Raw genomic sequence first — 26055 nt, forward strand, 5'->3', positions numbered from 1 at the left:
ACCTCAAAAGAAGCTAAATTTTGGTCACAATACAGAATACACATTCAAGTTCATACATGAAAATTTTCACACCGAAATCACGTCATTTAGTCAGTCATATCACATATTGAACTCTCTGGTCGTAGCATACAATTTCCGACAGTATTGCGCAGTTCATTTGAAAAATTCACCATAAATTCATCCGATGCCCAAAAAGGCTGAAAATTTAACACGACTCAGAAGACACTTCAAATTTTCATATAGTTCAAGAATCACATCAATCGAAGGTCATTTGGTCAGTAAAACAGAAAACGAAACATTCATGGCGAGAACTCACGTTTCTGGCAGATTTGCGCAGTCAACTTCAAAAATTTATTAAAAATTCATTTTTCGATAAAACAGGCTGAAATTTACACGAGACACAGAAAACACCTTGAAGTTTACTCAGTAAAAATTTAGTAGCAAAATTCGTTCGTTTGATGGGTCGAATACAGATCATAAGTCACTGGTCATGCATCACAGATTTCTGGTTCAAATTCGGGATTAGGGTTTTAAAACTTCCACAACACAACCACCGATTTTTCATGCTCGAAAACACATAATCCTGCTTACACGTTCTTCATACACATATTTGCATACAAACTCATATTATTCACCAATTAATTCAATCCAACACACATGATTCCAATCAACAACCTAAAAATCAAACAAGTTCTTATGAACACACAATTTCCCTCCCGTTAAAACTTGCGATCTATCAAACCTACACTCTCTACATGCATGTAGGACTCAAAACATGGTTCAAAAGAGAAGGAGAAGAAAAAGTGTGCAATCATACCTTCCTTTACAAAAACCAATCGGTAGAAGAGAAGAACGAAGCGATCCGTCGGAAACTCTCGAAGGTACTTTCAATGGATGCAAGAATAAGCTTGAATGGAAGATTTTTGGAGAGGGGAGAGTGGAAGAAGAGTGGAAAACGTGTGGGAGAGGGAGAGAAGAGAGGGGACGATTTTTTTGTAGGGAGAATGGGGGCTAGGGTTTGTTTAATCGCTATTTATTTGTTAGGTTTAAAATCCCACACATAGGGATTTATTTAAATTGGAGGAGATATATAAAAAAAATGAAATTCCCACAATTAAAATAAAAGTAGGCGTGTGGTTTGAAGGTGGGGAAGTCAAAATTTTGTGATTTAATTACAAGGAAATATAGCAATATTTACTTGGAGAGAATATATTCATAATTTAGGAAATAAAAATCATGAATACAAGGGAACAATTAAATTAAATCTCTAAGTAGGAAATAATAGGAGGGGGCCGAAAATTTAAGGAGAATTTGTACAAGGAAATTATTTAAATCCCCAATTAAACAAAATAGGATTTAAATTAAGTAATTTCTTTATAGGAAAAAGGCTCCCATAAAATAGGCAACAATTAATTAAATTCCCACAAGGAAAAATAATGCAAAGGGGCGTGTGATATGGAGGAAAAATAGAAGGAAAATATTCACATCCCTAATTAATTAGACATGGGAATTCATTTGAATAAAAGGGGGTTCCACAAAATAGGAAACAAATAAAATATCCTCCATATTTTATTGGAGGGGCCGAAATTATTAGGCTAAAATAGCCAAGGAAATGTTCCAACTCTCTATTTATTTTGGGTGAAGAAATAATATGTGGCATGATTTAATTGGATTTAATTTAAAAGAAGGGAGTCAATAAAGCACCAATTAAATCAAATGAAAAATAATCCAATCTCCTATTGGAGATTTTCGAAACTCCCAAGGATAAAAGGATGGAGTTCGAATTTCATGTAGTGTAATTTAAGGTCCATTGGTTTGGATTTAATTTGGAATAATGTACCAAAACAATTAATTAAATCCACAAAAAGAAGTACTATTTCAATAATTTGGGAGGGCCGAATTTTTCAATGAATTGACTTGAGAAAGAATAAATGCATGATCCTATTAATTATTTCCCCACATTGGAATAACATAAATCTCAAGCTCGTCATTCCATAATAACCACGTCAATTTTTTCACACAAAGCACTTAATCACATAGAATCAAACGTTTCAGAATTCCCCAAAATTCCAATTACATGAAAAAAATCACAAAAGTTTGGGATGTTACAGTGTGTTAGTCAAAATACATAATTAACACTAAAATCTCATTTAAAATCGTTGATTAGATGATGAGCAGATGATAAATTACATCCCCGGAGTAGCGCCGATCAGTACGAAAGACTTGATGTCGCATCTTCAGGAATCTGATGCAACAATAGCTGATAAGATTGTTTTCAGAGCTTCCAAAGAGGATGTCAAGGCGGATTTCATCTTACACAACACAGTGCAAGAAGTAGAACCTCACACTCTCTCAGCCCTGAACCAGAAACAAGCAACATATTGTTAAGGATATACTCCTTAACCTCGCAAAAATTCCTCCGTGAGGTCACGGGAACGTTTGCCCGTCGATCGCACACGACAAGAACTAGGATCAATTCCTCCGTGAAGTCGCGGGAATCTTTGCCCGACGATCAACAACGATAAGAACTAGGGTTTTGGATTATAGAAGAAAGGAAAATAGCGTGAATTGTCTTATTTCATGAATGATGGAAATGAATAACAAAGTCCCTATATATAATGCTAAATACACTAACTTAGGGAATACGAAACTAATTATATGGTAAAGATATGATAATATAATACTAATGGGCAAAATAATAGAGATATGATAAATAATAATAATGACCGTATCAACTCCCCCACGGTTGAAATCTACCTTGTCCTCAAGGTGGAAACCACGATGCAACGAACAACGTTGATAACGAAAACCTTGGCGAGGTCTCTTCTCCTAGGTCAAGCACACACGACAAAATTGGGAGTCTCCCTTCATCATCTGTATTCCCGAAAACTGAAGCAATAGCAACATTCGGCTTCTTGTTCTTTGTAGAGCTGTTGGCTGAACTGCGTTTTGCAGAGAATCCGAACATCAAAACTTTTCGCTGAACTTGGTCTGCAACTACAGTAGCACCACTTGGTGCAGGAGTAGCTGGAAGGGTTATAGCTTCCTCCTGGTTCTTCATCTGTTGCTGCTACTTATGTGTATCAGCCCTCTGCTTAAACTTAGCCATCTTCCTCTCTTGGCGTTGCTGTTCTCTTTTCAGTCTATCATCACGACTGTTGCTTCCATGCATATCTCTCATTTCTTTAAACCTATTTCTGTGGTTGTGGTCATAGGAGCTTAGGTGAGCTTCAAACTACATTGCCAGTTTATATTGCTTGTTGCAGAGATCACAATAAAACACCTTCCGTATTTCTTTCACCTCACTTTGAATTTTCCGTTCACGCTCTGCTATAACCTCTCTCTTCTTTACAAGATCCTCAGTCTCTGCAACTTCAATATCAAGCTTTCTACGCTGGATGTTTTCTGCTACTGTAAAATAATCATCTTCATCTTGTTTACCCAGACCTAATTTGGCATCCCTTATTCCAGATTCTATTGGCTCAGTTATCCCTTGTTCATCCTTTCCTAGCCCCCTCTCTTTCCATTCCATCTTCTGCAGAAGCCTAAATCCGACATTTGATGATGGCAGCTGTATGACAAGAGATGCTTGCTCCACATTATCCAAATCTACGTTCTCAGTCACTCTATGACCAATTGGTAAACGAAAATCCTCAATTTCTACCGCCCCTATCTTCTGATTCTCATCGACAAGAACCCTAATCGCCCGCTAATTCACCGCATCAGATCCGTCGAAACGCGGGGCTTTCTTTTTCTCGTAACGCGGCTGTGCGAAACGAACCTGATCCAAATGGGGCGTGTCGTAGCGCGGCTGTTCGAAACGCACTTGATCCAAACGGGGCGTGTCAGAGTAGCCCCCTCCCTCCAGCCGGCCCCATGCATTGTCGCATGTCGACATGGGTCTGCCCGATCGATGCTCCGACCTATGCACCGGATTAACCCACGATGTAGGCTGTCTGCTGCGATTCCCCACGCCGCTGAGCACTTCACGATCCCATGGTGACACCCCCGAGAGGTTCGCGTGAAGCGGCCCATGCGTGGAAGTCCCGCCGCCAAACCCTAGATGTGGCAGCGAAGAAACTCCTATCGCCGTCGTCAATACAGCCTGATGCCGCGTCGTGTCGTCTCGCCCTCGCTGCCAATCGGAGTATGGCGGATCAGGGTCGGGCCTCGGCGGTGGCTGTGTGATGGCGGCAGGCCGTTCCGACGCGTCGAGCCTAGCCCCAGGCGTGCGATCGACGCAAGTATATGTTCAAAGGCTAGCGTCGGCGTGACCAAGGCAACAATAGGCGAAGGTTGTGATTCAAATCAGACGGAGACGCCCGGTGCTACGATCGGTTCTGTGCGGTTCCCCACACGATTCGCCATGAAACGTGAGTTCGACAATGAAAGCACCACTTGTTAAGGATGTACTCCTTAACCTCGCATAAATTCCTCCGTGAGGTCGCGGGAACGTTTGCCCGTCGATCGCACACGACAAGAACTAGGATCAATTCCTCCGTGAAGTCGCGGGAATCTTTGCCCGACGATCAACAACGATAAGAACTAGGGTTTTGGATTGTAGAAGAAAGGAAAATAGCGTGAATTATCTTATTTCATGAATAAATCCTAATTATGAAATATTCCAACATATTTATAATGTGGCCTACTCAAATACTAAATCTAACATAATCTTATCCAACTAAGCCAAATATATTGTAAAGATATTAATTACTAATATATGCGAGATATGGAAGATATGTCTCGTATCAACTCCCCCACGGTTGAAATCCACCTTGTCTTCAAGGTGGAAACCACGAAGCATAGAAGAGAGTTGCTGATAATATATAAGCTTGACGAGATCTATCTCCTCCAGGATCAAATGCACGCCGCACAGCTGAGCGTCTTCCTTCACTCGAAAAGGACATATATGCATCGCGATAGCTTGTGGCATAATCTTTCTTCCACTTCTCAAATTTTCCCACAACCACTTGAAATTGAGAATATTCCTCCGCTGCATCACTAAAAATATTGGCAGCAACCTGAAGTAATTGATTATGGGGTGACTCTTGAGCACTAGTCTCACTATCACTTTCATCAGTGCTGAATTCTCCTTCAATGAGTTGAACGGAACTATCACGTTCCATGTCCAACTTCCCCAACCCTTTCCTAACTTGCTCTTCCTCCCACATCTTATCCTCATCGTCTTCTTCATCACTAACCACTTCCATTCCCCTCTCTTTCGGTACTGGCCTCTCCTCAAAATCCTAGAAAACACCCTTCTTATCACACCCACCAATTTTATCACCAATAAATCCAATCCCCCTGTATCCACAAGGATCCGATCTCTCGTCGTCTGAAATAACCCGATTTGGGGGACCGCCGCCAACCACCACCGGCACGCGCGATATCCAATTGACTACATCAGACCCGTCGAAGCACGGGGGTTTCATCTTCTCGTAACGTGGTATGTCTGAACGATAATGGTCGTAACGGGGCGGTTCGGAGTAACCCCCACTGTCGTGTCGTGCCCAAGGGCTGTCCCACGCCGTTGATTGTCGCCTAGCGTGAATTTCATGTCTGTGGTCGGGATTATCCCACGCGGTCGGCTGTCTACCACGATTGTTCCCGGTGCTGACTCCGTAGCGGTCCCATGGCGACGCTCCAGGTAGGGCAGCGTGCTGCGGGCCAAGGGAGGAGGGTCCGCCGCCAAACGCTAATTTCTGCATCGACGTAACCGCATTCGCCGACGTCAAGATCGCGGTCTGCCGCCAAGGATCCGCTCCCCCTTCTCAAAATCCACGTATGGCGGATCTGGTCTCTCCCTCGCCCAATCAGAATAGGGCGGCTTCGGATCGGGCCTTGGCGGTGGCAGCGCGATGGAGTTCCGCTGCTCAGATGCGTCCAGCCGCGCCTCTATGTAGGCCAGCGACACTAGTACGTGTTCAAAGGCCAAGGCCGTCATATCCAACGCACCGATTGACGACGATAAAACCTCCAGCCCGCGGGTGGTTCCGACGGCCGAACCGACGAGCAGCTCTGCGCGAATTCCAGCCCGATTCGCCATGCTAGATTGAGCTCGCGATGAAAGCACCACTTGTTAAGGATGTACTCCTTAATCTCGCACAAATTCCTCCGTGAGGTCGCGGGAACGTTTGCCCGTCGATCGCACACGACAAGAACTAGGATCAATTCATCCGTGAAGTGGCGGGAATCTTTGCCCGACGATCAACAACGATAAGAACTAGGGTTTTGGATTGTAGAAGAAAGGAAAATAGCGTGAATTATCTTATTTCATGAATGATGGAAATGAATAACAAAGTCCCTATATATAATGCTAAATACACTAACTTAGGGAATAAGAAACTAATTATATGGTAAAGATATGATAATATAATACTAATGGGCAAAATAATAGAGATATGATAAATAATAATAATGACCGTATCACATATGCTATAGGCCCCATCAATTTCTCCACCAAATGCACTACTCCGAGTGGCTCGAGGCAGGCCTCATGGCTCGGTCTTGTACGTCTCATTTGGCAGCATCGCGCAGACTAATAGACAAGTGATACAAGAGATAGCTCACGACCTTGTCGTTAGCGGCGTGAGCTTCATCTGGGCAATCCGGCCTCAGATTGTGATGGATGATGACAGAGATGTTTTGCCTTGTGGATTCGAAGAGAATGTTAGGGATAGGGGGCTGGTCCTACCGTGGTCCGATCAACTTTCTGTGCTTTCTAGCCCGGCTGTCGGGGGATTTTTGACGCACTGTGGGTGAAATTTGATTCTCGAGAAGATAAACAAGGTGATGATCAGTGGTGAAGCATCAGACTGTATCAGGAACAATTTGAAGGAAATGAGGACCAAACTGAAAGATGCTTGGAGTGAGAATGGTTCACTTTGATAGGTTTCTTAGGGATTTGAGGGATAAAATCTTGGCCAAAAATGTTCCTATGCTTTATTTTTGCTTTTTGCAATCCATATGGTGGAATGGATGATATGATAATTGGCATATGGACTTTATTTCGAAATTCTCAAGGTTAATTTTGGATTAATAAGTTAACTTTTTAAAATAATGAACAACTTTGAGCTCAAGTCTGAGCTAATCAATTGAGTTGAAAGGTTTAGGGCGACCAAAAAAGTTGAAAGGTTTAGGGCGACCAAAGACTCCAATCAACATCTGTTAAAGTTCCAAGAGCTCACCAACACGGTAAGTAAAATGAGTGCCCATTCAATGATACTACTTAGAATAAGGGTGGATCTGCATGGGAAGTATAAAGGCCCTCCCTAATACTCCCTCTGTCCGCGAATAGGAGTCCCGTTTTCCCATTTTGGCCAGTCCGCGAATAGAGGTCCCGATTCATAATGACCATAAATAGAAAAAAAACCCAACATTCCACCAACTCATTCCACTCGCATATCATTTAAAACTAACCTATACAAGTGTGCATCATATTCCACTAACTTTTTTCACTCACTTTTATTAACATTTCTCAAAATCCATGCCGAATAGAAATGAGACTTTTATTCGCGGACGGAGGGAGTATATTTTAACGATCTAGCTGCGAAAACCGATGATGGTCAAGTTACAGGCATTTCATAAGGAGGGTGACATTTGTTACTGAAGTTGATGTCATAGACAAGCTGGTCCACGGTTGGGCTACATTGAACACCAAACTGATACACTACACTACATATGACACCTATAGCCTATAGGAGTACAACTATTTGTGCTCTAAGGAATTAGCCAGTGGCGAAGCCACGTTGGGGCCGGGGGGCCCCTGGTCCCAATCAAAATTGTTTTTATGTATATATTTAGGCTTGCTTAACCGGTTTTTCGGTTCTCGGGTACCCGGAATCGAAACCGGAACCGATCGGGTAATTGAGGAACCGGGAATCGGTTCCGGTTCTAATGTTTTTAAAAATTCTGGTTCTACCAGGAACCGACTGGTTCTTACCCGGAACCAAATAATATATCAATTTTAGATTTTATAAAATTTAAATTTTTATTAAAATTTAAGTACAGTAATTAACGGTAAATTATTTATTAATATTTGTCAAGGTTGGTTTTAATTCTTTAGTTTTACTTAATGTATTCTTTTGCTACTTGGATATTGCTTAAAATAAATGCTAGCTTGGGTTGACCATATGATTTTCCAATTTATGTGTTTGGATATTATACTTCATTTATGACTTCTATTATTTACCATTATACTCATCGAGGAAACATGCGAAGGAAATACCATATCTCTAGTTTGACATCACAGGCAACTCGTGAGCTAACGGGAGGATCAAATTTCTTTATACTACTATTACTTAGTGGAGATGGTGTGGTTTTTGTTGAATCTAAGCTAAATCTAGTGGTGTTAGATTAAAACTAGGGTAAATAATAAATAACTTACCGTTAATTATTATACGTAAATTAAAATTAAAACTACAAATCGGTTCCGATTCGGAACCAGAATTGACCCGTTCTTACCCAGCCAACCGAACCGGAACCGTCCGATTCCGGTTCCTGTTCTGGGTCCAAGATTCATGAAAATTAGCAACCGGCTATCCGGTCAACCGAACCGGGTAGAACCAGAACCGGTCGAATAAGCAAGCCTATATATATTGTTTATGTAATGAAAATTTTGCATATGAATTCGGTGGCTCAGTTGGTTAAGTACTGCGTCTCCTATGCAAATGTCCCAAGATCGACTCTCTCTGGTGACGGTTTTAAGTATATTTTCTCTACTCTTTTATTTATACAACTTCTAAATTCTTTTTCTGTTTATGTAGTATAATGTGTATATTTTATTTTTCTTTGCTTTCTATATTTTGAAATATAATTTTTATTTGTTTTCTTTTACACCACTAATTATGCTTATTTTAATTCTTTATTATTTCGGAATTGTTTTCTTCCATCATTATAGTCATAACAAAAAATATTGTATTCTATTTGTTATAATTTTGATTTTTGTTGATATTTTCGATGATGATATTTAAACATCCTAAAAAATTCGTTTCCTACTTTGTATTTATACAACTTCTAAATTCTTTTTCTGTTTATGTAGTATAATGTGTATATTTTATTTTTCTTTGCTTTCTATATTTTGAAATATAATTTTTATTTATTTTCTTTTACACCACTAATTATGCTTATTTTAATTCTTTATTATTTCGGAATTGTTTTCTTCCATCATTATAGTCATAACAAAAAATATTGTATTCTATTTGTTATAATTTTGATTTTTGTTGATATTTTCTATGATGATATTTAAACATCTTAAAAAATTCGTTTCCGTCCATTATATTACGTAAAAATTGAAAATATCAAATAATCAAGCTTCCGACATCAAGAACATCAAAAAAATCACATAACTATTAACAATAATTTGAGCCCCCATTGTAAAACTTCTATCTTCGCCACTGGAATTAGCAATGCTACCATAGCCAAAATTAGGAATGTCAACTGGATTAATTTGTTTGAGGTTCGGGTCAACTCGTTTGAATTGTTGGGCTTGGATAAAGATTTTTTCGGATTAAAAATTTTTAACCTTAACTGTCTACTTTCGGGTTCCAAACTAATTTGTTGGGCCAGTCAGATTCAATTGACATTCTTGCTATAATGAATCAAATGAGGCAGTTTACGTCAAATTAAGGCATCAATAAAAGTTTAAAGAAAGGAATTATATTAGGAAACAAGGCATCAATAAAAGTTTAGAGAAAGGATTTATATAAGGAAAAATAAAATTTGAAATAAAGGAGTATATAACTTGACCTTTTCTTTCCAAACAAGAAACGCCTCCCTCCCCCCCCCCCCATAAATTCCACCTCTCACCCCTAATTTCAGATCCGCATTCTCAATTCATTCTTTTGCAAACCCAGAATTGTTTCTCTTTTCGACACCATGAGTGATCAACCTGAATCATCCGATTCGTAAGTGTTACTGCACATTATCAGATCTCGCGCAATATTTCTTGATTGTATTATTCTGATGCACAAGAATATAACTTGATTATTGTTAAATGTTTCTCATTGTCTTTACTTTCTTATTGTTTTTTTTGAATTTTGATTATGATGTGCAGTAAGGGTACAAAGAGGGATTTTAGCACTGCGATCTTGGAGCGGAAAAAGGCGCCGAATCGGCTGGTGGTGGATGAGGCTGTCAACGATGATAATTCGGTGGTGTCTCTTCACCCTGATACGATGGAGAAGCTCCAGCTTTTCCGCGGCGACACTATCTTAATCAAGGTTTTATCTCATCTCCACTTTCTGTGCTTAGTAAATTAAGTCAATTTCGTTCAGTTTGATGGTTTTATGGAATTATGGGGTTAATGTGAGTTCAACTTCAATTTCAATCAACTTAACTTCTATCAACTTTAACTTTAACCGAATCCCTTTATTAAGGGAAGTGATATTTCCATGGCAAATATGTTACTTTTGACACAACGTTGTCGATTAGTGTCACGCCCGCATTTCCTAAGGATAGGAAGTACGGTGGACCGCGACTAGGGGAGGAGTAAAGAAGCGGGGAAGAAAGGGGGAACGAGAATATTTGACTCGAAAACATTTAATAAAAGGAAATTCAATTCAAAACAAAGTACTGTGACGACATTCTTGAGTTAAAGTATTCAGAGTTTTAAATGAAAACATCGTGACGGTTTACAAGCAGCGGAAAAGACCAAAAGACAGATGATGCCGGGTATGACGACACGACACCATCCGAAAGATAAAAACACACTTTGGCTTTAACTGCTCAACATCCGTCCCCCCCCATCGCCGCTCAACCTGCACATTAAGAAAACAACATGCAGGGCTGAGTACTTATTGCACTCAGTGGACACACGCCAAAAACATAGTTTGTCATGCCATAACAGTGTAACATTGGGGTTTTGAGTGTAATGAAAATAACCCAAGTACACAAAAATACATTTCATAAATTCGACTGCGCAGTCATTTCCCGATATTGCCACCCTTATTCCCTCAATCATACACTATCTGATCCAAACCATGACAAGGGGCGTGGCCACACCCCAGGTCATCTAGACCGGCCAACTTGCTCTCAGATGGCACCCAGTCTCGTGTACACTAGCCTGAGGGTTCGCAGCCCAGCAGACCCGAATTCGATTAAACATATGTGGTAAACCACTTCAGATAGGTTTCAAAACGAAATAATTGGCAAGACAAACAGTTCACCTCCATAAACATTTCCGGAACAAAGTCCGTATTTAAAGATAACCCACATAAAAGTAGGGTAGAAAAGCCCACCTCGATTGCTTAGCTTTTAAAACAGTTCCCTTCAACCACACTTTCCTCGAAAAAGATCACCCTTTTGAAAGATAAATAATATCATGATTAGAGTCAGAAGAGACGAGACTTTAAACGACAATGCATGAATCCTACGTGGACGACTTCAACATCTAGCACGTTACACGTACATACACTTAACAACATATTACAAAACAAACACACAAAGTCACACGTTCGAAACACACCCCGCATGCAAACGACGTACCCAAAACGCGCACACGACACACGAACACAGCACTCCAAGTCCTGGCATACCCTTACTGTGCAAACGGCTCACTTGGCTCGGAAAAGGTTCGGAAAAACTCGGAAAAAGGATCGGCGTCTTGACATGGCTCGGTGTCTCGGCCGCCTGGCTCGGCACCTCGGCCGACCGTCTCGGCCGCCTGGCTCGGCACCTCGGCCGCCTGGCTCGGCACCTCGGCCGACCGTCTCGGCCGCCTGGCTCGGCACCTCGGCCGCCTGTCTCGGCACAGCTCGGCACCTGACTCGGCACAGCTCGGCACCTGTCTCGGCACAGCTCGGCACTTGTCTCGGCACAGCTCGGCACCTGTCTCGGCACAGCTCGGCACCTGTCTCGGCACAGCTCGGCACCTCGGCCGACCATCTCGGCCGTCCGGCTCGGCACCTCGGCCGACCGTCTCGGCCGCCTGCTCGGTACCTCGGCCGACCGTCTCGGCCGCATGCTCGGCACCTCGGCCGACCACCTCGGCCGTCCGGCTCGGCACCTCGACCGACCGTCTCGGCCGTCTGCTCGGCACCTCGGCCGACCATCTCGGCCGCATGCTCGGCACTTCGGCCGACCACCTCGGCCGTGTGCTCGGCACCTAGTTTACACCCCTTTTCCTCTGACCCCCGATTCTCAAACCCTATACGACAAACACACCACGCATTCTACATCCCAAAACACACCCAGACACCTGAGATCATCCCTTCCAGACTCTCCACAAATCTGCCCTAGGCTGAACCCAACACTCTCGGCCAACACACACGAAAACTCTCGAACCAAACACTGATTCCTCCGAGCCATCTCTTGGCCAAACACACCCACATTCATCACAAAAACATATCACTCAGAATCACGCCAAATGCACATGAAAACATCTCCCAAAAACATACAACTCGCGAAACTGCGCAGTTTACTTGCAAAAAATCATAATAAATTCATACGACATCCAAAGAGGCTGAAATTTACACACCACACAAAAGACACATTAACCTTTACACAGTTCAAAATTTCGTACCCAACGGAGATCGTTTGCTTAGTTAAAAAGGGGTCGGAACCCACTGCCAGTTACTATCAAAACATGCTCAACCATATCACATAGCCACAAACCCTAATCAGCACCTAAACCAACCAAAACGTCCTATATGCATGAGTTTTCGAATTAAACAAGGGTTAGGGGTTACCTTCCCCGGATGGTTCAAACGAAACGCAAAAGCTTTACTTCCTTTTCCGACTCCGATTCACGACGAAGGAGGGTATCACCTTGAGGAATCCAAGAAGGTGATAAGAGGGGGTGAAAGGAAGAAGATAAAAACCGAGAGGGAGAAGGAGGGAGACTTACCAGTGAGAGAGAGCAACTTTGCGAGAGAGAGAGGGAGAGATTGAGAGAGTGACCGAAAAGAGAAAAGAAAAGGAAAGGGGAAGAAAAGGATCGGTTATGTGAGGGTGGAGGAAGTTGAGAACATCATGGGGTGATGGGGAAGGGATTTCGAAAAAAGGGGAGGGAGAGAGAGGTTTAAATCGATTAATTAGAATTTTAAAACATAGCTGAATTAATAAAACCAAATTTTAATTTGGCTAGGTAGAAAATCCCATATCCACAACAATCAAATAAACACAAAATATTTTCCACACCATATTTTAAACACAAAAACATAGAAAAAAATTTCATCCTTAATTAAAAGAATAAAATTCCACAAATTTTCGGGTATTACATTCCTCCCACCTTAACAAAAATTTCGTCCCGAAATTTGTTAGATCACTCAAACAGCTCTGGAAACTTCTCTCTCATCTTATCTTCTGATTCCCATGTTGCTTCTTCGATTCCATGATTCCTCCACCGTACTTTCACCGAAGCGATTGACTTATTCCTCAATTCTTGCACTCTCCGATCCACAATGGCCTCGGGCTTCTCCTCATAGCTTAGATCGGGATTTAGGACCATCATTTCTTCTTGGTGAACGATGTGTGTGGGGTCATACACATACTTCCTCAATTGTGACACATGGAAGACGTTGTGCACATTTCCGAAGCTTGGTGGTAGGGCCAATCTGTATGCTACCGCGCCGACTCTATCCAAAATCTCGTATGGACCGATGAATCGGGGTCTAAGCTTTCCTTTCACTCCAAAACGAGTTATTCCCTTAGAAGGGGAAACTTTTAGAAAGACCTTTTCTCCGACCTCGAATTGTAAATCGGTCCTTCGAACATCCGCATAAGATTTCTGTCGATCTTGTGCCTCCTTGATCCTCCCACGGATTTGTCGGACAATCTCTATCATCTCTTCTACAGAGTCTGGTCCGAGAATTCTTCTCTCACCCACTTCATCCCAATAAAGTGGCATCTACACTTCTTTCCATACAAGGCCTCATATGGGGCCATCTTGATAGTCGCCTGGTAACTATTATTGTAAGCGAACTCTACCAAGGGTAACACTTCTTCCCAACCTACGCCTCGATCTAGCACCACGGCTCGTAGCATGTCCTCCAATGCTTGTATCGTTCTCTCCGACTGCCCGTCGGTTTGCGGGTGGAACGCTGTACTGAAATTCAACTTAGTCCCCAACTCGCGCTGCAGGCTTGTCCAAAATCTAGAAGTGAATTTAGCATCACGATCAGATGTGATTGTCGCTGGAACTCCATGCAAGCGTATAATCTCCCGTACATATACCTTAGCCAACTGATCGGATCCATAAGTAGCGCGAACCGGTACAAAGTGGGCAGATTTGGTGAGACGATCTATAATCACCCAAATCACCGTGTTCCCTCGCTGGGATTTTGGCAGTCCTACCACAAAGTCCTTTGCAATATGTTCCCACTTCCATTCCGGAATCTCGAGGGGTTGCAATTTCCCATAGGGCCGTTGGTGTAGCGCCTTTACTTGTTGACATGCTAGGCATCTCTCCACAAACGCCGCAACATGCTTTTTCATACCGTTCCACCAAAACTGTCTTTTCAGGTCTTGATACATTTTGGTGCTCCCTGGATGAGCAGCGTATGGGGTTTCATGTGCTTCTCTCATGATTTCCATCCTCAGGCCTTCATCCTTAGGCACACACAACCTTCCCTTGTATGTGAGACCATTATCCGCTGCCTCACGAAAATTTCCGAGTTCACCCGTCCTCACTTCTGAGCGAATCTTCTCTAGTAACGTATCTCGCCGTTGAGCTTCTACAATTCTGGCTCTTAAGTCGGGTTCCATCACCAACGTGGCTACTATTCCTTCCACAGTCTCGGGCATTCTCACTACTTCCAACCGCATCTTACTGAACTCTTGGATTAAACTCTCCTCGATAGTAAGAAAGGTGGCCAGCTGAGATTGAGACTTCCTACTAAGAGCATCGGCCACTACGTTTGCTTTTCCCGGATGGTAATTTATACCACAATCGTAGTCCTTTACCAACTCGAGCCACCTACGTTGGCGCATGTTCAACTCCTTTTGCTCAAAGAAGTACTTTAGACTCTTATGGTCCGTGTATATCTCACAACGGACTCCATAAAGATGATGTCTCCAGATCTTCAAAGCATGTACCACAGCTGCCAGTTCCAAGTCATGCGTCGGATAATTCAGTTCATGGGGCTTCAATTGTCTCGATGCATATGCAATCACTTTCCCCTTCTGCATAAGCACACATCCCAGTCCCACCTTCGACGCATCCGTATATACCGCATAGTCAGTCTCTGGCTCCGGCACAGCTAGGATTGGTGCGGTGGTCAATTTCTCCTTCAACAACTGAAAGCTCGCCTCACATTCTGGCGTCCAAATCATCTTGACTCCCTTTTTCAGTTGTTGCGTCATTGGCCTTGCTATCTTCGAGAATCCCTCGATGAATCTTCGATAATAGCCCGCCAGTCCTAAAAAGCTTCGGATTTCGTTTTGTGTAGAAGGTGACTTCCACTCCTGCACCGCTTCTACCTTGGCCGGATCTACACGAATTCCATCTGAAGTTACTACATGTCCAAGAAAATTTACTTCCTTGAGCCAAAACTCGCATTTACTGAACTTGGCATATAGTTTCTCGTCCCTTAGAGTTGCTAGGACGGTTCTCAAGTGCTCTTTGTGCTCCTCCTCGTTCTTTGAGTAAACAAGCACGTCATCGATGAAAACCAGGACAAACCGATCCAGAAATGGATGGAACACGCGGTTCATAAGGTCCATGAACACTGCCGGGGCGTTCGTCAGTCCAAAAGGCATTACAACGAACTCATAATGACCATATCTTGTTCGAAAAGCTGTCTTGGGTACATCTTCTCGCCGAACCCTCAGCTGATGGTACCCAGACCTCAAATCCATCTTAGAGAAGACTCCTGCCCCTCGAAGTTGGTCAAACAAGTCGTCTATCCTTGGTAGTGGATACTTGTTCTTCAGCGTTAGTTTGTTTAGCTCCCGGTAGTCGATGCACATCCTCATCGTTCCATCCTTCTTCTTTACGAACAACACTGGTGCTCCCCATGGTGACACGCTAGGTCTAATGAATCCCAATTCCAGTAGCTCTTGCAGTTGCACCTTAAGCTCCTCCAACTCTTTTGGCGCCATTCTATAAGGTGCTTTTGATATTGGTGCCGATCCGGGCTCCAGATCGATCGTGAATTCTACTTGCCTGCCGGGTGGGGGTCCCGGCAATGCATCGGGGAAGACATCGGGATATTCACTCACTATCGCCACATCTTCTATCTTCCTGTCTTTCTTCTCCTCCCCATTCAAATAAACAAGGTACGCTGGACATCCCTTCCTCATCATTGTAGTGGCTTGCAGCGCAGAGATAATGGACTTGCGTCGGCTCATTGGGACTCCGTGAAACTTCATCGGTTCTTTTCCGGGGGTTTCAAACGAAATTTTCCTTTCTCTACAATGAAGGGTAACGTGGTTCTCCGCTAACCAATCCATACCCAAGATTATGTCTACGCTACCCATCGTCATTACTTGCAAATTATAAGCCACTAAACTGAGTTCACCTATTCCAAAGTTCACACATGCACAAGATCGGGATATATCTATAGCCCCGCCTACCGGTGAGGTCACACTCATAGTGGGTTCGGTCTTAACAGTAGGTAATTCCAAAGTATCCACACAAGACGTTGATATAAAGGAATGCGACGCACCCGTATCAAACAAGACAACTATAGGCATATTTAGAAGTGTGCACATACCTGCCAAGTTTCCTTGCTCAAAGGTTTCTTTCTCGTTTGCCGGCTGTTTCCCCTTCAAGGCGTAGGCCCTTGCTTGCGATGGTAATCCTTGGCGGCGTTGTTGCGGTGGAGGTGCAGGTAGTGCCTGGGATTGTGGACGGAAACCTAGCTGGTTCTGTCTCGTTCCCGTTCCCATGTGCTTGTTTGGGCAATTTCGGATGTAGTGGCCACTCCCACCACAGTTGAAGCACCTAGGGTCTCGACACTCCCCGGCGTGGTACTTGAAGCACCTTCCACATTGAGGGTTCCTCGGCGGAAAGTTTGCCCTCGGTTGGAAAGTATTCTGTCTCCCGCCATTGTAGGGTGGGTTCCTCATGTGTTGTGGCCTCTTACCACCATACTGAGCCTGGTCACCATCCCACCTCCGCTTCTCTTGGTGGCCCGGCTGAGCTTGTAGAGGTGTCGCGTTTGTTGTTGCCACAACTCTTGGCTTAGGGAGTGCATCTTCCACGTCCAGTGCACAAGTCAAGATCTCCGAGTAGGAGAGTTCTCCTCGACAGGCCAATGCGGCCTTTATCTCATCTCTGAGCCCGGCCCGGAACTTCACCGCCCATTTCTCATCGGTGTCCATCAACTCGGGCGCATATCGTGCCATCTGCGCGAGGGCTCGGTCATACTCGGTTACAGTCATTCGGCCTTGGCTTAGTGTGTGGAACTCTACCACCTTGGCCCGTCTGTACGTCTTTGGAACATACTTGTTATCGATCTCTACTTTAAACTCCTCCCATGTTAGCGCCTCCAGGCGTGCAGGATCCATAGTTCTCTGCCGAGTCTCCCACCAGTAATCGGCAGCACCTAACAGTTGAAAGGTAGCACCAGCAATGCGCTCCCTATCTGTGCACTCCATGACCCTGAAGATACGCTCGAGGCCGCGTATCCACTCTTCCGCTTTGGATGGGTCTCCTTGTCCGTCAAATTTCGGGGGATTCTGCCTTGAGAACGTAACTATGAATCTTTCTTGTTGAGGCGGGGGTGGAGGTGGTGGTGGCGGTGGTGGTGGAGGTGGTGGCTCCACGTGGGGTTCTTGTCGTGGTTGGCGTGCACGTCTTGGCGGCATTCTGATTCAATATCCAAAAAGTGTTACTACAATTCTCATCCAAAATTACCACTTTCTCAAAATTTTCTTATAAAACCTTCATGTAGTATAAGATGCAACACATAGGATATAAACCAAAATCAAAATTCTCATTAAAAGAAAGAAGGCCAACATTGTTCCCAAGAGTAGATCGTACTGAAAGCAAAAACTGAAAAGACAACGAACTATTCTAATTCTAGACTACGACTCTATCATCCTCATCCATAGGCCCTTCCTCCGGGTCTTCGTCGTCGTCCTCCTCGGAGTTCCCTGGCAGAGCCTCCTCATAAACATCTTCATACCCTTGTTCACCCTCGTACATGCTCACATACTTGTCCTGATACACGACCCTCTCTTCCACCTCCTGTGGGGGCTGCTCCTCTCGAGAGTCCACCAGTGCACAATACACGGCTTTCCGAAAGCCAGCCATGTCACCCACCATGTCATCGGTAGCGGGCTCATGCCACGTGTACCTCCTCGCCGTTCTCTCGGCCCACTCCTTCCAGCTATCGGGAAGCAAATCTATTAGCTTCTCAATGCCGTCATGCTCTGTCACTCCGAACTCCTGAGCTGCCCTCCAGAGGGTGTCGAAGTGTGCCACGAACTCGATCAACGGTACATGATCCTTCTTCCGGTACACTCTATAATCTCTGAGCACCCTCTGTGCCCTAAGTCTATCGCGATCACTCCGTCGCGCGGTTCGGAACATACGCGCCATCTATAGAAAAAAACAGAAACAACCGCCTCGCGTATAAAAACAGAGTACATAACCGAAGAAGAGAGAGAGAGAGAGAGTGTATGCACGTATCGCTGTTCTAACCCAAACCCGCTGGTGTTCAAAGGCCAAAAGCTCTTATCTATCATAGGTCCAAGAAGCACTAGTGAAATTCTATCACGTCTAAGTTCAAACATTCAAAAGGCCAACACATACTCACATAAAAGCTCACATCAACATTCACGTCATCAAATCATCACACATCAGCCACATGCTTTCATATAAGTTCATCATACATCAACAGTTCATAACACCATAACAGTTCATAACTCAAATAATTTCCAACTTTTCCACATCACGTTGTACCCTTCCACAAGTCTCAACATTTACTTAAACTTTACATAAAACATTTTCAACACCAAAATCACAATTTCCTCCACTTCCATATACTTTCCAAAATTTCGAAGTTTTCACTACCTCATTTCAGGTTGAGTGCGATGAGTCGGATGTTGAGCCAATGACACTTTTGAAAACTTACTCCAGTCAGAAAAAGAATTTTTTTTTTTTGGGTCCAGAGCAGAAAGAGAAAACCTAGGCTCTGATACCACTCTGTCACGCCCGCATTTCCTAAGGATAGGAAGTACGGTGGACCGCGACTAGGGGAGGAGTAAAGAAGCGGGGAAGAAAGGGGGAACGAGAATATTTGACTCGAAAACATTTAATAAAAGGAAATTCAATTCAAAACAAAGTACTGTGACGACATTCTTGAGTTAAAGTATTCAGAGTTTTAAATGAAAACATCGTGACGGTTTACAAGCAGCGGAAAAGACCAAAAGACAGATGATGCCGGGTATGACGACACGACACCATCCGAAAGATAAAAACACACTTTGGCTTTAACTGCTCAACATCCGTCCCCCCCCATCGCCGCTCAACCTGCACATTAAGAAAACAACATGCAGGGCTGAGTACTTATTGCACTCAGTGGACACACGCCAAAAACATAGTTTGTCATGCCATAACAGTGTAACATTGGGGTTTTGAGTGTAATGAAAATAACCCAAGTACACAAAAATACATTTCATAAATTCGACTGCGCAGTCATTTCCCGATATTGCCACCCTTATTCCCTCAATCATACACTATCTGATCCAAACCATGACAAGGGGCGTGGCCACACCCCAGGTCATCTAGACCGGCCAACTTGCTCTCAGATGGCACCCAGTCTCGTGTACACTAGCCTGAGGGTTCGCAGCCCAGCAGACCCGAATTCGATTAAACATATGTGGTAAACCACTTCAGATAGGTTTCAAAACGAAATAATTGGCAAGACAAACAGTTCACCTCCATAAACATTTCCGGAACAAAGTCCGTATTTAAAGATAACCCACATAAAAGTAGGGTAGAAAAGCCCACCTCGATTGCTTAGCTTTTAAAACAGTTCCCTTCAACCACACTTTCCTCGAAAAAGATCACCCTTTTGAAAGATAAATAATATCATGATTAGAGTCAGAAGAGACGAGACTTTAAACGACAATGCATGAATCCTACGTGGACGACTTCAACATCTAGCACGTTACACGTACATACACTTAACAACATATTACAAAACAAACACACAAAGTCACACGTTCGAAACACACCCCGCATGCAAACGACGTACCCAAAACGCGCACACGACACACGAACACAGCACTCCAAGTCCTGGCATACCCTTACTGTGCAAACGGCTCACTTGGCTCGGAAAAGGTTCGGAAAAACTCGGAAAAAGGATCGGCGTCTTGACATGGCTCGGTGTCTCGGCCGCCTGGCTCGGCACCTCGGCCGACCGTCTCGGCCGCCTGGCTCGGCACCTCGGCCGCCTGGCTCGGCACCTCGGCCGACCGTCTCGGCCGCCTGGCTCGGCACCTCGGCCGCCTGTCTCGGCACAGCTCGGCACCTGACTCGGCACAGCTCGGCACCTGTCTCGGCACAGCTCGGCACTTGTCTCGGCACAGCTCGGCACCTGTCTCGGCACAGCTCGGCACCTGTCTCGGCACAGCTCGGCACCTCGGCCGACCATCTCGGCCGTCCGGCTCGGCACCTCGGCCGACCGTCTCGGCCGCCTGCTCGGTACCTCGGCCGACCGTCTCGGCCGCATGCTCGGCACCTCGGCCGACCACCTCGGCCGTCCGGCTCGGCACCTCGACCGACCGTCTCGGCCGTCTGCTCGGCACCTCGGCCGACCATCTCGGCCGCATGCTCGGCACTTCGGCCGACCACCTCGGCCGTGTGCTCGGCACCTAGTTTACACCCCTTTTCCTCTGACCCCCGATTCTCAAACCCTATACGACAAACACACCACGCATTCTACATCCCAAAACACACCCAGACACCTGAGATCATCCCTTCCAGACTCTCCACAAATCTGCCCTAGGCTGAACCCAACACTCTCGGCCAACACACACGAAAACTCTCGAACCAAACACTGATTCCTCCGAGCCATCTCTTGGCCAAACACACCCACATTCATCACAAAAACATATCACTCAGAATCACGCCAAATGCACATGAAAACATCTCCCAAAAACATACAACTCGCGAAACTGCGCAGTTTACTTGCAAAAAATCATAATAAATTCATACGACATCCAAAGAGGCTGAAATTTACACACCACACAAAAGACACATTAACCTTTACACAGTTCAAAATTTCGTACCCAACGGAGATCGTTTGCTTAGTTAAAAAGGGGTCGGAACCCACTGCCAGTTACTATCAAAACATGCTCAACCATATCACATAGCCACAAACCCTAATCAGCACCTAAACCAACCAAAACGTCCTATATGCATGAGTTTTCGAATTAAACAAGGGTTAGGGGTTACCTTCCCCGGATGGTTCAAACGAAACGCAAAAGCTTTACTTCCTTTTCCGACTCCGATTCACGACGAAGGAGGGTATCACCTTGAGGAATCCAAGAAGGTGATAAGAGGGGGTGAAAGGAAGAAGATAAAAACCGAGAGGGAGAAGGAGGGAGACTTACCAGTGAGAGAGAGCAACTTTGCGAGAGAGAGAGGGAGAGATTGAGAGAGTGACCGAAAAGAGAAAAGAAAAGGAAAGGGGAAGAAAAGGATCGGTTATGTGAGGGTGGAGGAAGTTGAGAACATCATGGGGTGATGGGGAAGGGATTTCGAAAAAAGGGGAGGGAGAGAGAGGTTTAAATCGATTAATTAGAATTTTAAAACATAGCTGAATTAATAAAACCAAATTTTAATTTGGCTAGGTAGAAAATCCCATATCCACAACAATCAAATAAACACAAAATATTTTCCACACCATATTTTAAACACAAAAACATAGAAAAAAATTTCATCCTTAATTAAAAGAATAAAATTCCACAAATTTTCGGGTATTACAATTAGCAATGTCTTTACTGGTTGTATGTGTATCGTGCGATGCAGTTGTGAAGGATAAGTAGTACGGAGTATAACTTGAGCAGAGATTAGCAATGCCTTTGATTCCCTACTAATATCTGGTTGTTTTTATATCTTGCGCTTGTTAAGCTTTTATCGGCTAGATTTTGTGTTGTAGTAGTTATTTTGTTTTTTTCTTGGTGTGATTTTGTACTATGGAAGAACTTGGGTGCTTGCAACAATCACATGGACTATATTGTTTGGGTATAAATTTGGTTTCCTTCTGTATTAATGTTTATGTTAATTATTGTTGATGTAGGGTAAGAAAAGAAAGGATACAGTGTGCATTGCCCTTGCTGATGATACCTGTGATGAACCAAAGATCCGGATGAACAAGGTTGTGAGAAATAACTTAAGGGTTAGGCTTGGTGATGTGGTCTCTGTGCATCAGTGTGCTGATGTGAAGTATGGGAAGCGTGTTCACATTCTTCCCATTGATGACACAGTCGAAGGGGTTACTGGAAATCTTTTTGATGCCTACCTAAAACGTAAGTTCGCTTGCCTTTTGATTTGCTTGAATTTTCTCTGTTTTGGCCTGTTCAACATTTTGGAGGATTAATCATACCAGAACACTTGAATGCGTGTGACTTCATGGTTCATTCAGAGTTCAGGTGTGATTGAGTGAGAGTAAGGAAGCAGTTTGAAATTTGAATGAACACACTAATCTATCCGATTGAAAATGAAAATCTTATGGTTTATTGAAATTGGTTTATAGAAGTGGATGCTGAGATTGACATAGAAAAAAATGTCTTTCATGTGTAGGCTGTCTTGGTTTTATGCATGGCTAATATTTTCTTTTATTTTCCTTAGCATATTTCCTGGAGGCTTATCGCCCAGTGAGAAAAGGTGACATGTTCCTTGTCAGAGGTGGAATGAGAAGTGTAGAGTTCAAAATTATCGAAACTGATCCTGTGGAGTACTGTGTAGTTGCTCCTGATACTGAGATCTTTTGTGAGGGAGAGCCTATTAAAAGAGAGGATGAGAATCGCTTGGATGAGGTTGGCTATGATGACGTTGGTGGCGTCCGCAAGCAGATGGCTCAGATTCGTGAATTGGTAGAGCTACCATTAAGGCACCCCCAACTTTTTAAATCAATTGGTGTCAAGCCTCCAAAAGGAATACTGCTCTATGGACCTCCAGGATCTGGAAAGACCTTAATTGCCCGAGCTGTGGCTAATGAGACAGGTGCTTTCTTCTTTGTTATTAATGGACCAGAAATTATGTCAAAGTTAGCTGGAGAAAGTGAAAGCAATCTCAGGAAGGCATTTGAAGAAGCTGAGAAGAATGCACCATCCATCATATTCATTGATGAAATTGATTCAATTGCGCCCAAGAGGGAGAAAACCAATGGAGAGGTTGAGAGGAGAATTGTTTCCCAACTGTTGACATTGATGGATGGTCTTAAAGCCCGTGCCCATATTATTGTAATTGGTGCTACAAACCGTCCCAATAGCATCGACCCTGCCCTTAGGAGGTTTGGTAGGTTTGACAGGGAGATTGATATTGGTGTTCCTGATGAAATTGGGCGTCTTGAGGTCCTTCGTATCCACACAAAGAACATGAAGCTCGCCGAAGATGTAAGCTAGAGTTTCTTGAGCTTTTCTTTGATATTAATCTCATCCCTCCTGCATCACCATAGATATAGTAACACTAACATAACACCGGTCTATTTCTCAGGTTGATTTGGAAAGGATTTCCAAGGACACACATGGCTATGTTGGTGCTGACTTAGCTGCATTGTGCACTGAGGCAGCCCTTCAATGCATCAGGGAGAAGATGGATGTGATTGATTTGGAAGATGACACTATTGATGCAGAGATACTAAACTCCATGGCTGTTACCAATGAGCATTTCCAGACTGCTCTTGGGACAAGCAATCCCTCTGCTTTACGTGAAACAGTAAGCATTCTGTCATACCTCTCCATGTTTTCTGTTTTCTTAGTTCCTTCACATATCTGATTATATGGATTATTGCTAGGTTGTTGAAGTACCTAACGTTAGCTGGCAAGATATTGGAGGCCTTGAAAATGTCAAGCGCGAACTCCAAGAGGTATTTACCTGTTTTCTTACTCTCTGCCTTTTTCATTTGTATTAGAAAGCCAACAAGTGTCTCTCTGAACTCATGTTTTCAATCTCTTTGCTGTGTCAGACTGTTCAATACCCAGTGGAGCATCCTGAGAAGTTTGAAAAGTTTGGCATGTCACCTTCCAAGGGAGTGCTTTTCTATGGCCCTCCTGGTTGTGGAAAGACTTTGCTGGCCAAGGCTATTGCAAATGAATGTCAGGCAAACTTCATCAGTGTTAAGGGCCCTGAGTTGCTGACTATGTGGTTTGGAGAGAGTGAGGCCAATGTTAGAGAAATTTTTGACAAGGCTCGTCAGTCTGCCCCTTGTGTTTTGTTTTTTGATGAATTGGACTCAATTGCAACTCAGGTTTGTATGGAAACTCTTGATCAGTATATTTAATTTTCACTGCTTTGTTGCTTCTAATTTACTTCATTTTCTGAACTTGTATTTGCTTGCAGAGAGGAAGCAGTCAAGGAGATGCTGGTGGTGCTGCTGACCGGGTATTGAATCAGCTCCTGACTGAAATGGACGGAATGAATGCTAAGAAAACAGTTTTCATTATTGGTGCGACCAACAGGCCTGATATAATTGACGCTGCTCTTCTTCGTCCTGGCCGTCTTGATCAGCTGATTTATATTCCTCTCCCTGATGAGGAATCACGCCTTCAGATTTTCAAAGCATGCCTGAGAAAGTCGCCTATTGCCAAAGATGTTGACCTTAGAGTCCTTGCTAAATACACTCAAGGTTTCAGCGGTGCTGACATTACAGAAATCTGCCAACGCGCTTGCAAATACGCTATCAGAGAGAACATCGAGAAAGTAAGTGTTTCATAAGACTCCCCAATGATAAAATGGTTTGCTTTGGGAACATGACATGTTTTGATAAACCAAATCTCAAATGTGCATTCCTGTAATTTTTTCAGGATATTGAGAAGGAGAGGAGAAGAAGCGACAATCCTGAAGCTATGGAGGAAGATGTGGATGACGAAGTAGCTGAGATCAGGGCTAGTCACTTTGAGGAATCAATGAAGTATGCTCGGAGGAGTGTGAGTGATGCTGACATTCGCAAGTATCAGTCATTTGCTCAGACGCTGCAGCAATCAAGAGGATTTGGTTCTGAGTTCCGGTTTGCTGACAATACTAGTGGCTCTACTGCAGCTGATCCTTTTGCAGCTCCCACCGCCACAGCCGATGATGATGACCTTTATAATTAGGTGTGTCCAAGCCGCATCTCACATGGTTCTCCCTACATTCTAGTTTCCATTTCCCCTAAATGGGGGTGTTTTCATTCATAGAATTCACCTGTATTTTATTAACTTTATAGATTATATTTATTTGAATTCCCTTGTGTCTTGTCATCTACTATGTCTCAACATCAAGCTGCATCTCTATTTGAATTGGGTATGAATATAATGTTCAAGTGCTTTTGAAGTGGCTGAAATCTAGATTGACCAATCCCTGATTTGGATTGAAAAGGTGGGGAGATGGTAGTCCAGAATAAGAGTCACCAAGAAATAGCAGAATTAGAAGTTGGTCGCACTTTTGAAATGCTAACTGGACCAGGCTATAAAGAGCATGAAATAGATAGAGGGACCTTAAAAACAGCTGGATTTACTATCTAACATTCATTTTTCCCACATTGCTTTGCTTTGCTTGTCTTTTAGTGCATTTGATGTTTGGGTTTGGCACCTCCTTTGTGTTACTATTTGACTAAATGCAAGAATACATAATAATATAGGCGAATTGCATGTCTGCACTTGATATTATAAAATATCGATAACCACCCCAGTCCGTTCTCACACTTTAAAAACAAAAATAACAAGTACAGTACAAAGAAAAAAAAACATTCTTAACATCTCCAAGGATTGGATCTCACTATTTTTGCTTCATTGCACTTGAGATGGATCTGCCTTGAGCAGAGCCTTCCCTAGAGTTTCATCATTTTTTTAATTTCCTTTTCTGGGTCATTCATTTTGTTTTCTTTCACTTCTATAATGCTACTAACTAATTTTATTTCCTGCTTTACTGATTTATTATGATCACAAAGATAATAGATG

General features: G+C 43.5%; 1 protein-coding gene and 1 pseudogene across 1 annotated transcript; one reads left to right on the top strand and one right to left on the bottom strand.

Annotated features, from left to right (window-relative positions):
* Positions 1 to 2764: 2764 nt before the first annotated feature.
* On the bottom strand, positions 2765 to 3898 carry LOC121779522 (annotated as a pseudogene).
* Positions 3899 to 9778: 5880 nt separating this feature from the next.
* On the top strand, positions 9779 to 25439 carry LOC121748218 (cell division control protein 48 homolog E). The gene is made up of 9 exons (XM_042142449.1): positions 9779 to 9905; positions 10055 to 10220; positions 22194 to 22422; positions 22745 to 23511; positions 23612 to 23833; positions 23913 to 23984; positions 24084 to 24365; positions 24458 to 24817; positions 24922 to 25439. The coding sequence occupies exons 1-9, from the start codon at positions 9877 to 9879 to the stop codon at positions 25210 to 25212; spliced, it is 2418 nt and encodes an 805-aa protein (XP_041998383.1). The 5' UTR covers positions 9779 to 9876; the 3' UTR covers positions 25213 to 25439.
* Positions 25440 to 26055: the final 616 nt, after the last annotated feature.

The sequence above is a fragment of the Salvia splendens genome, chromosome 1, assembly GCF_004379255.2.
Source record: "Salvia splendens isolate huo1 chromosome 1, SspV2, whole genome shotgun sequence".
Classification (NCBI taxonomy): domain Eukaryota; kingdom Viridiplantae; phylum Streptophyta; class Magnoliopsida; order Lamiales; family Lamiaceae; genus Salvia; species Salvia splendens.

Coding starts and splice junctions, on each gene's coding strand:
- LOC121748218 (XM_042142449.1), top strand. CDS start 9,877: ATGAGTGATCAACCTGAATCATCCGATTC. Junction 23,834..23,912: donor CCTCTGCTTTACGTGAAACA/GTAAGCATTCTG, acceptor GATTATTGCTAG/GTTGTTGAAGTACCTAACGT. Junction 24,366..24,457: donor TGGACTCAATTGCAACTCAG/GTTTGTATGGAA, acceptor ATTTGCTTGCAG/AGAGGAAGCAGTCAAGGAGA.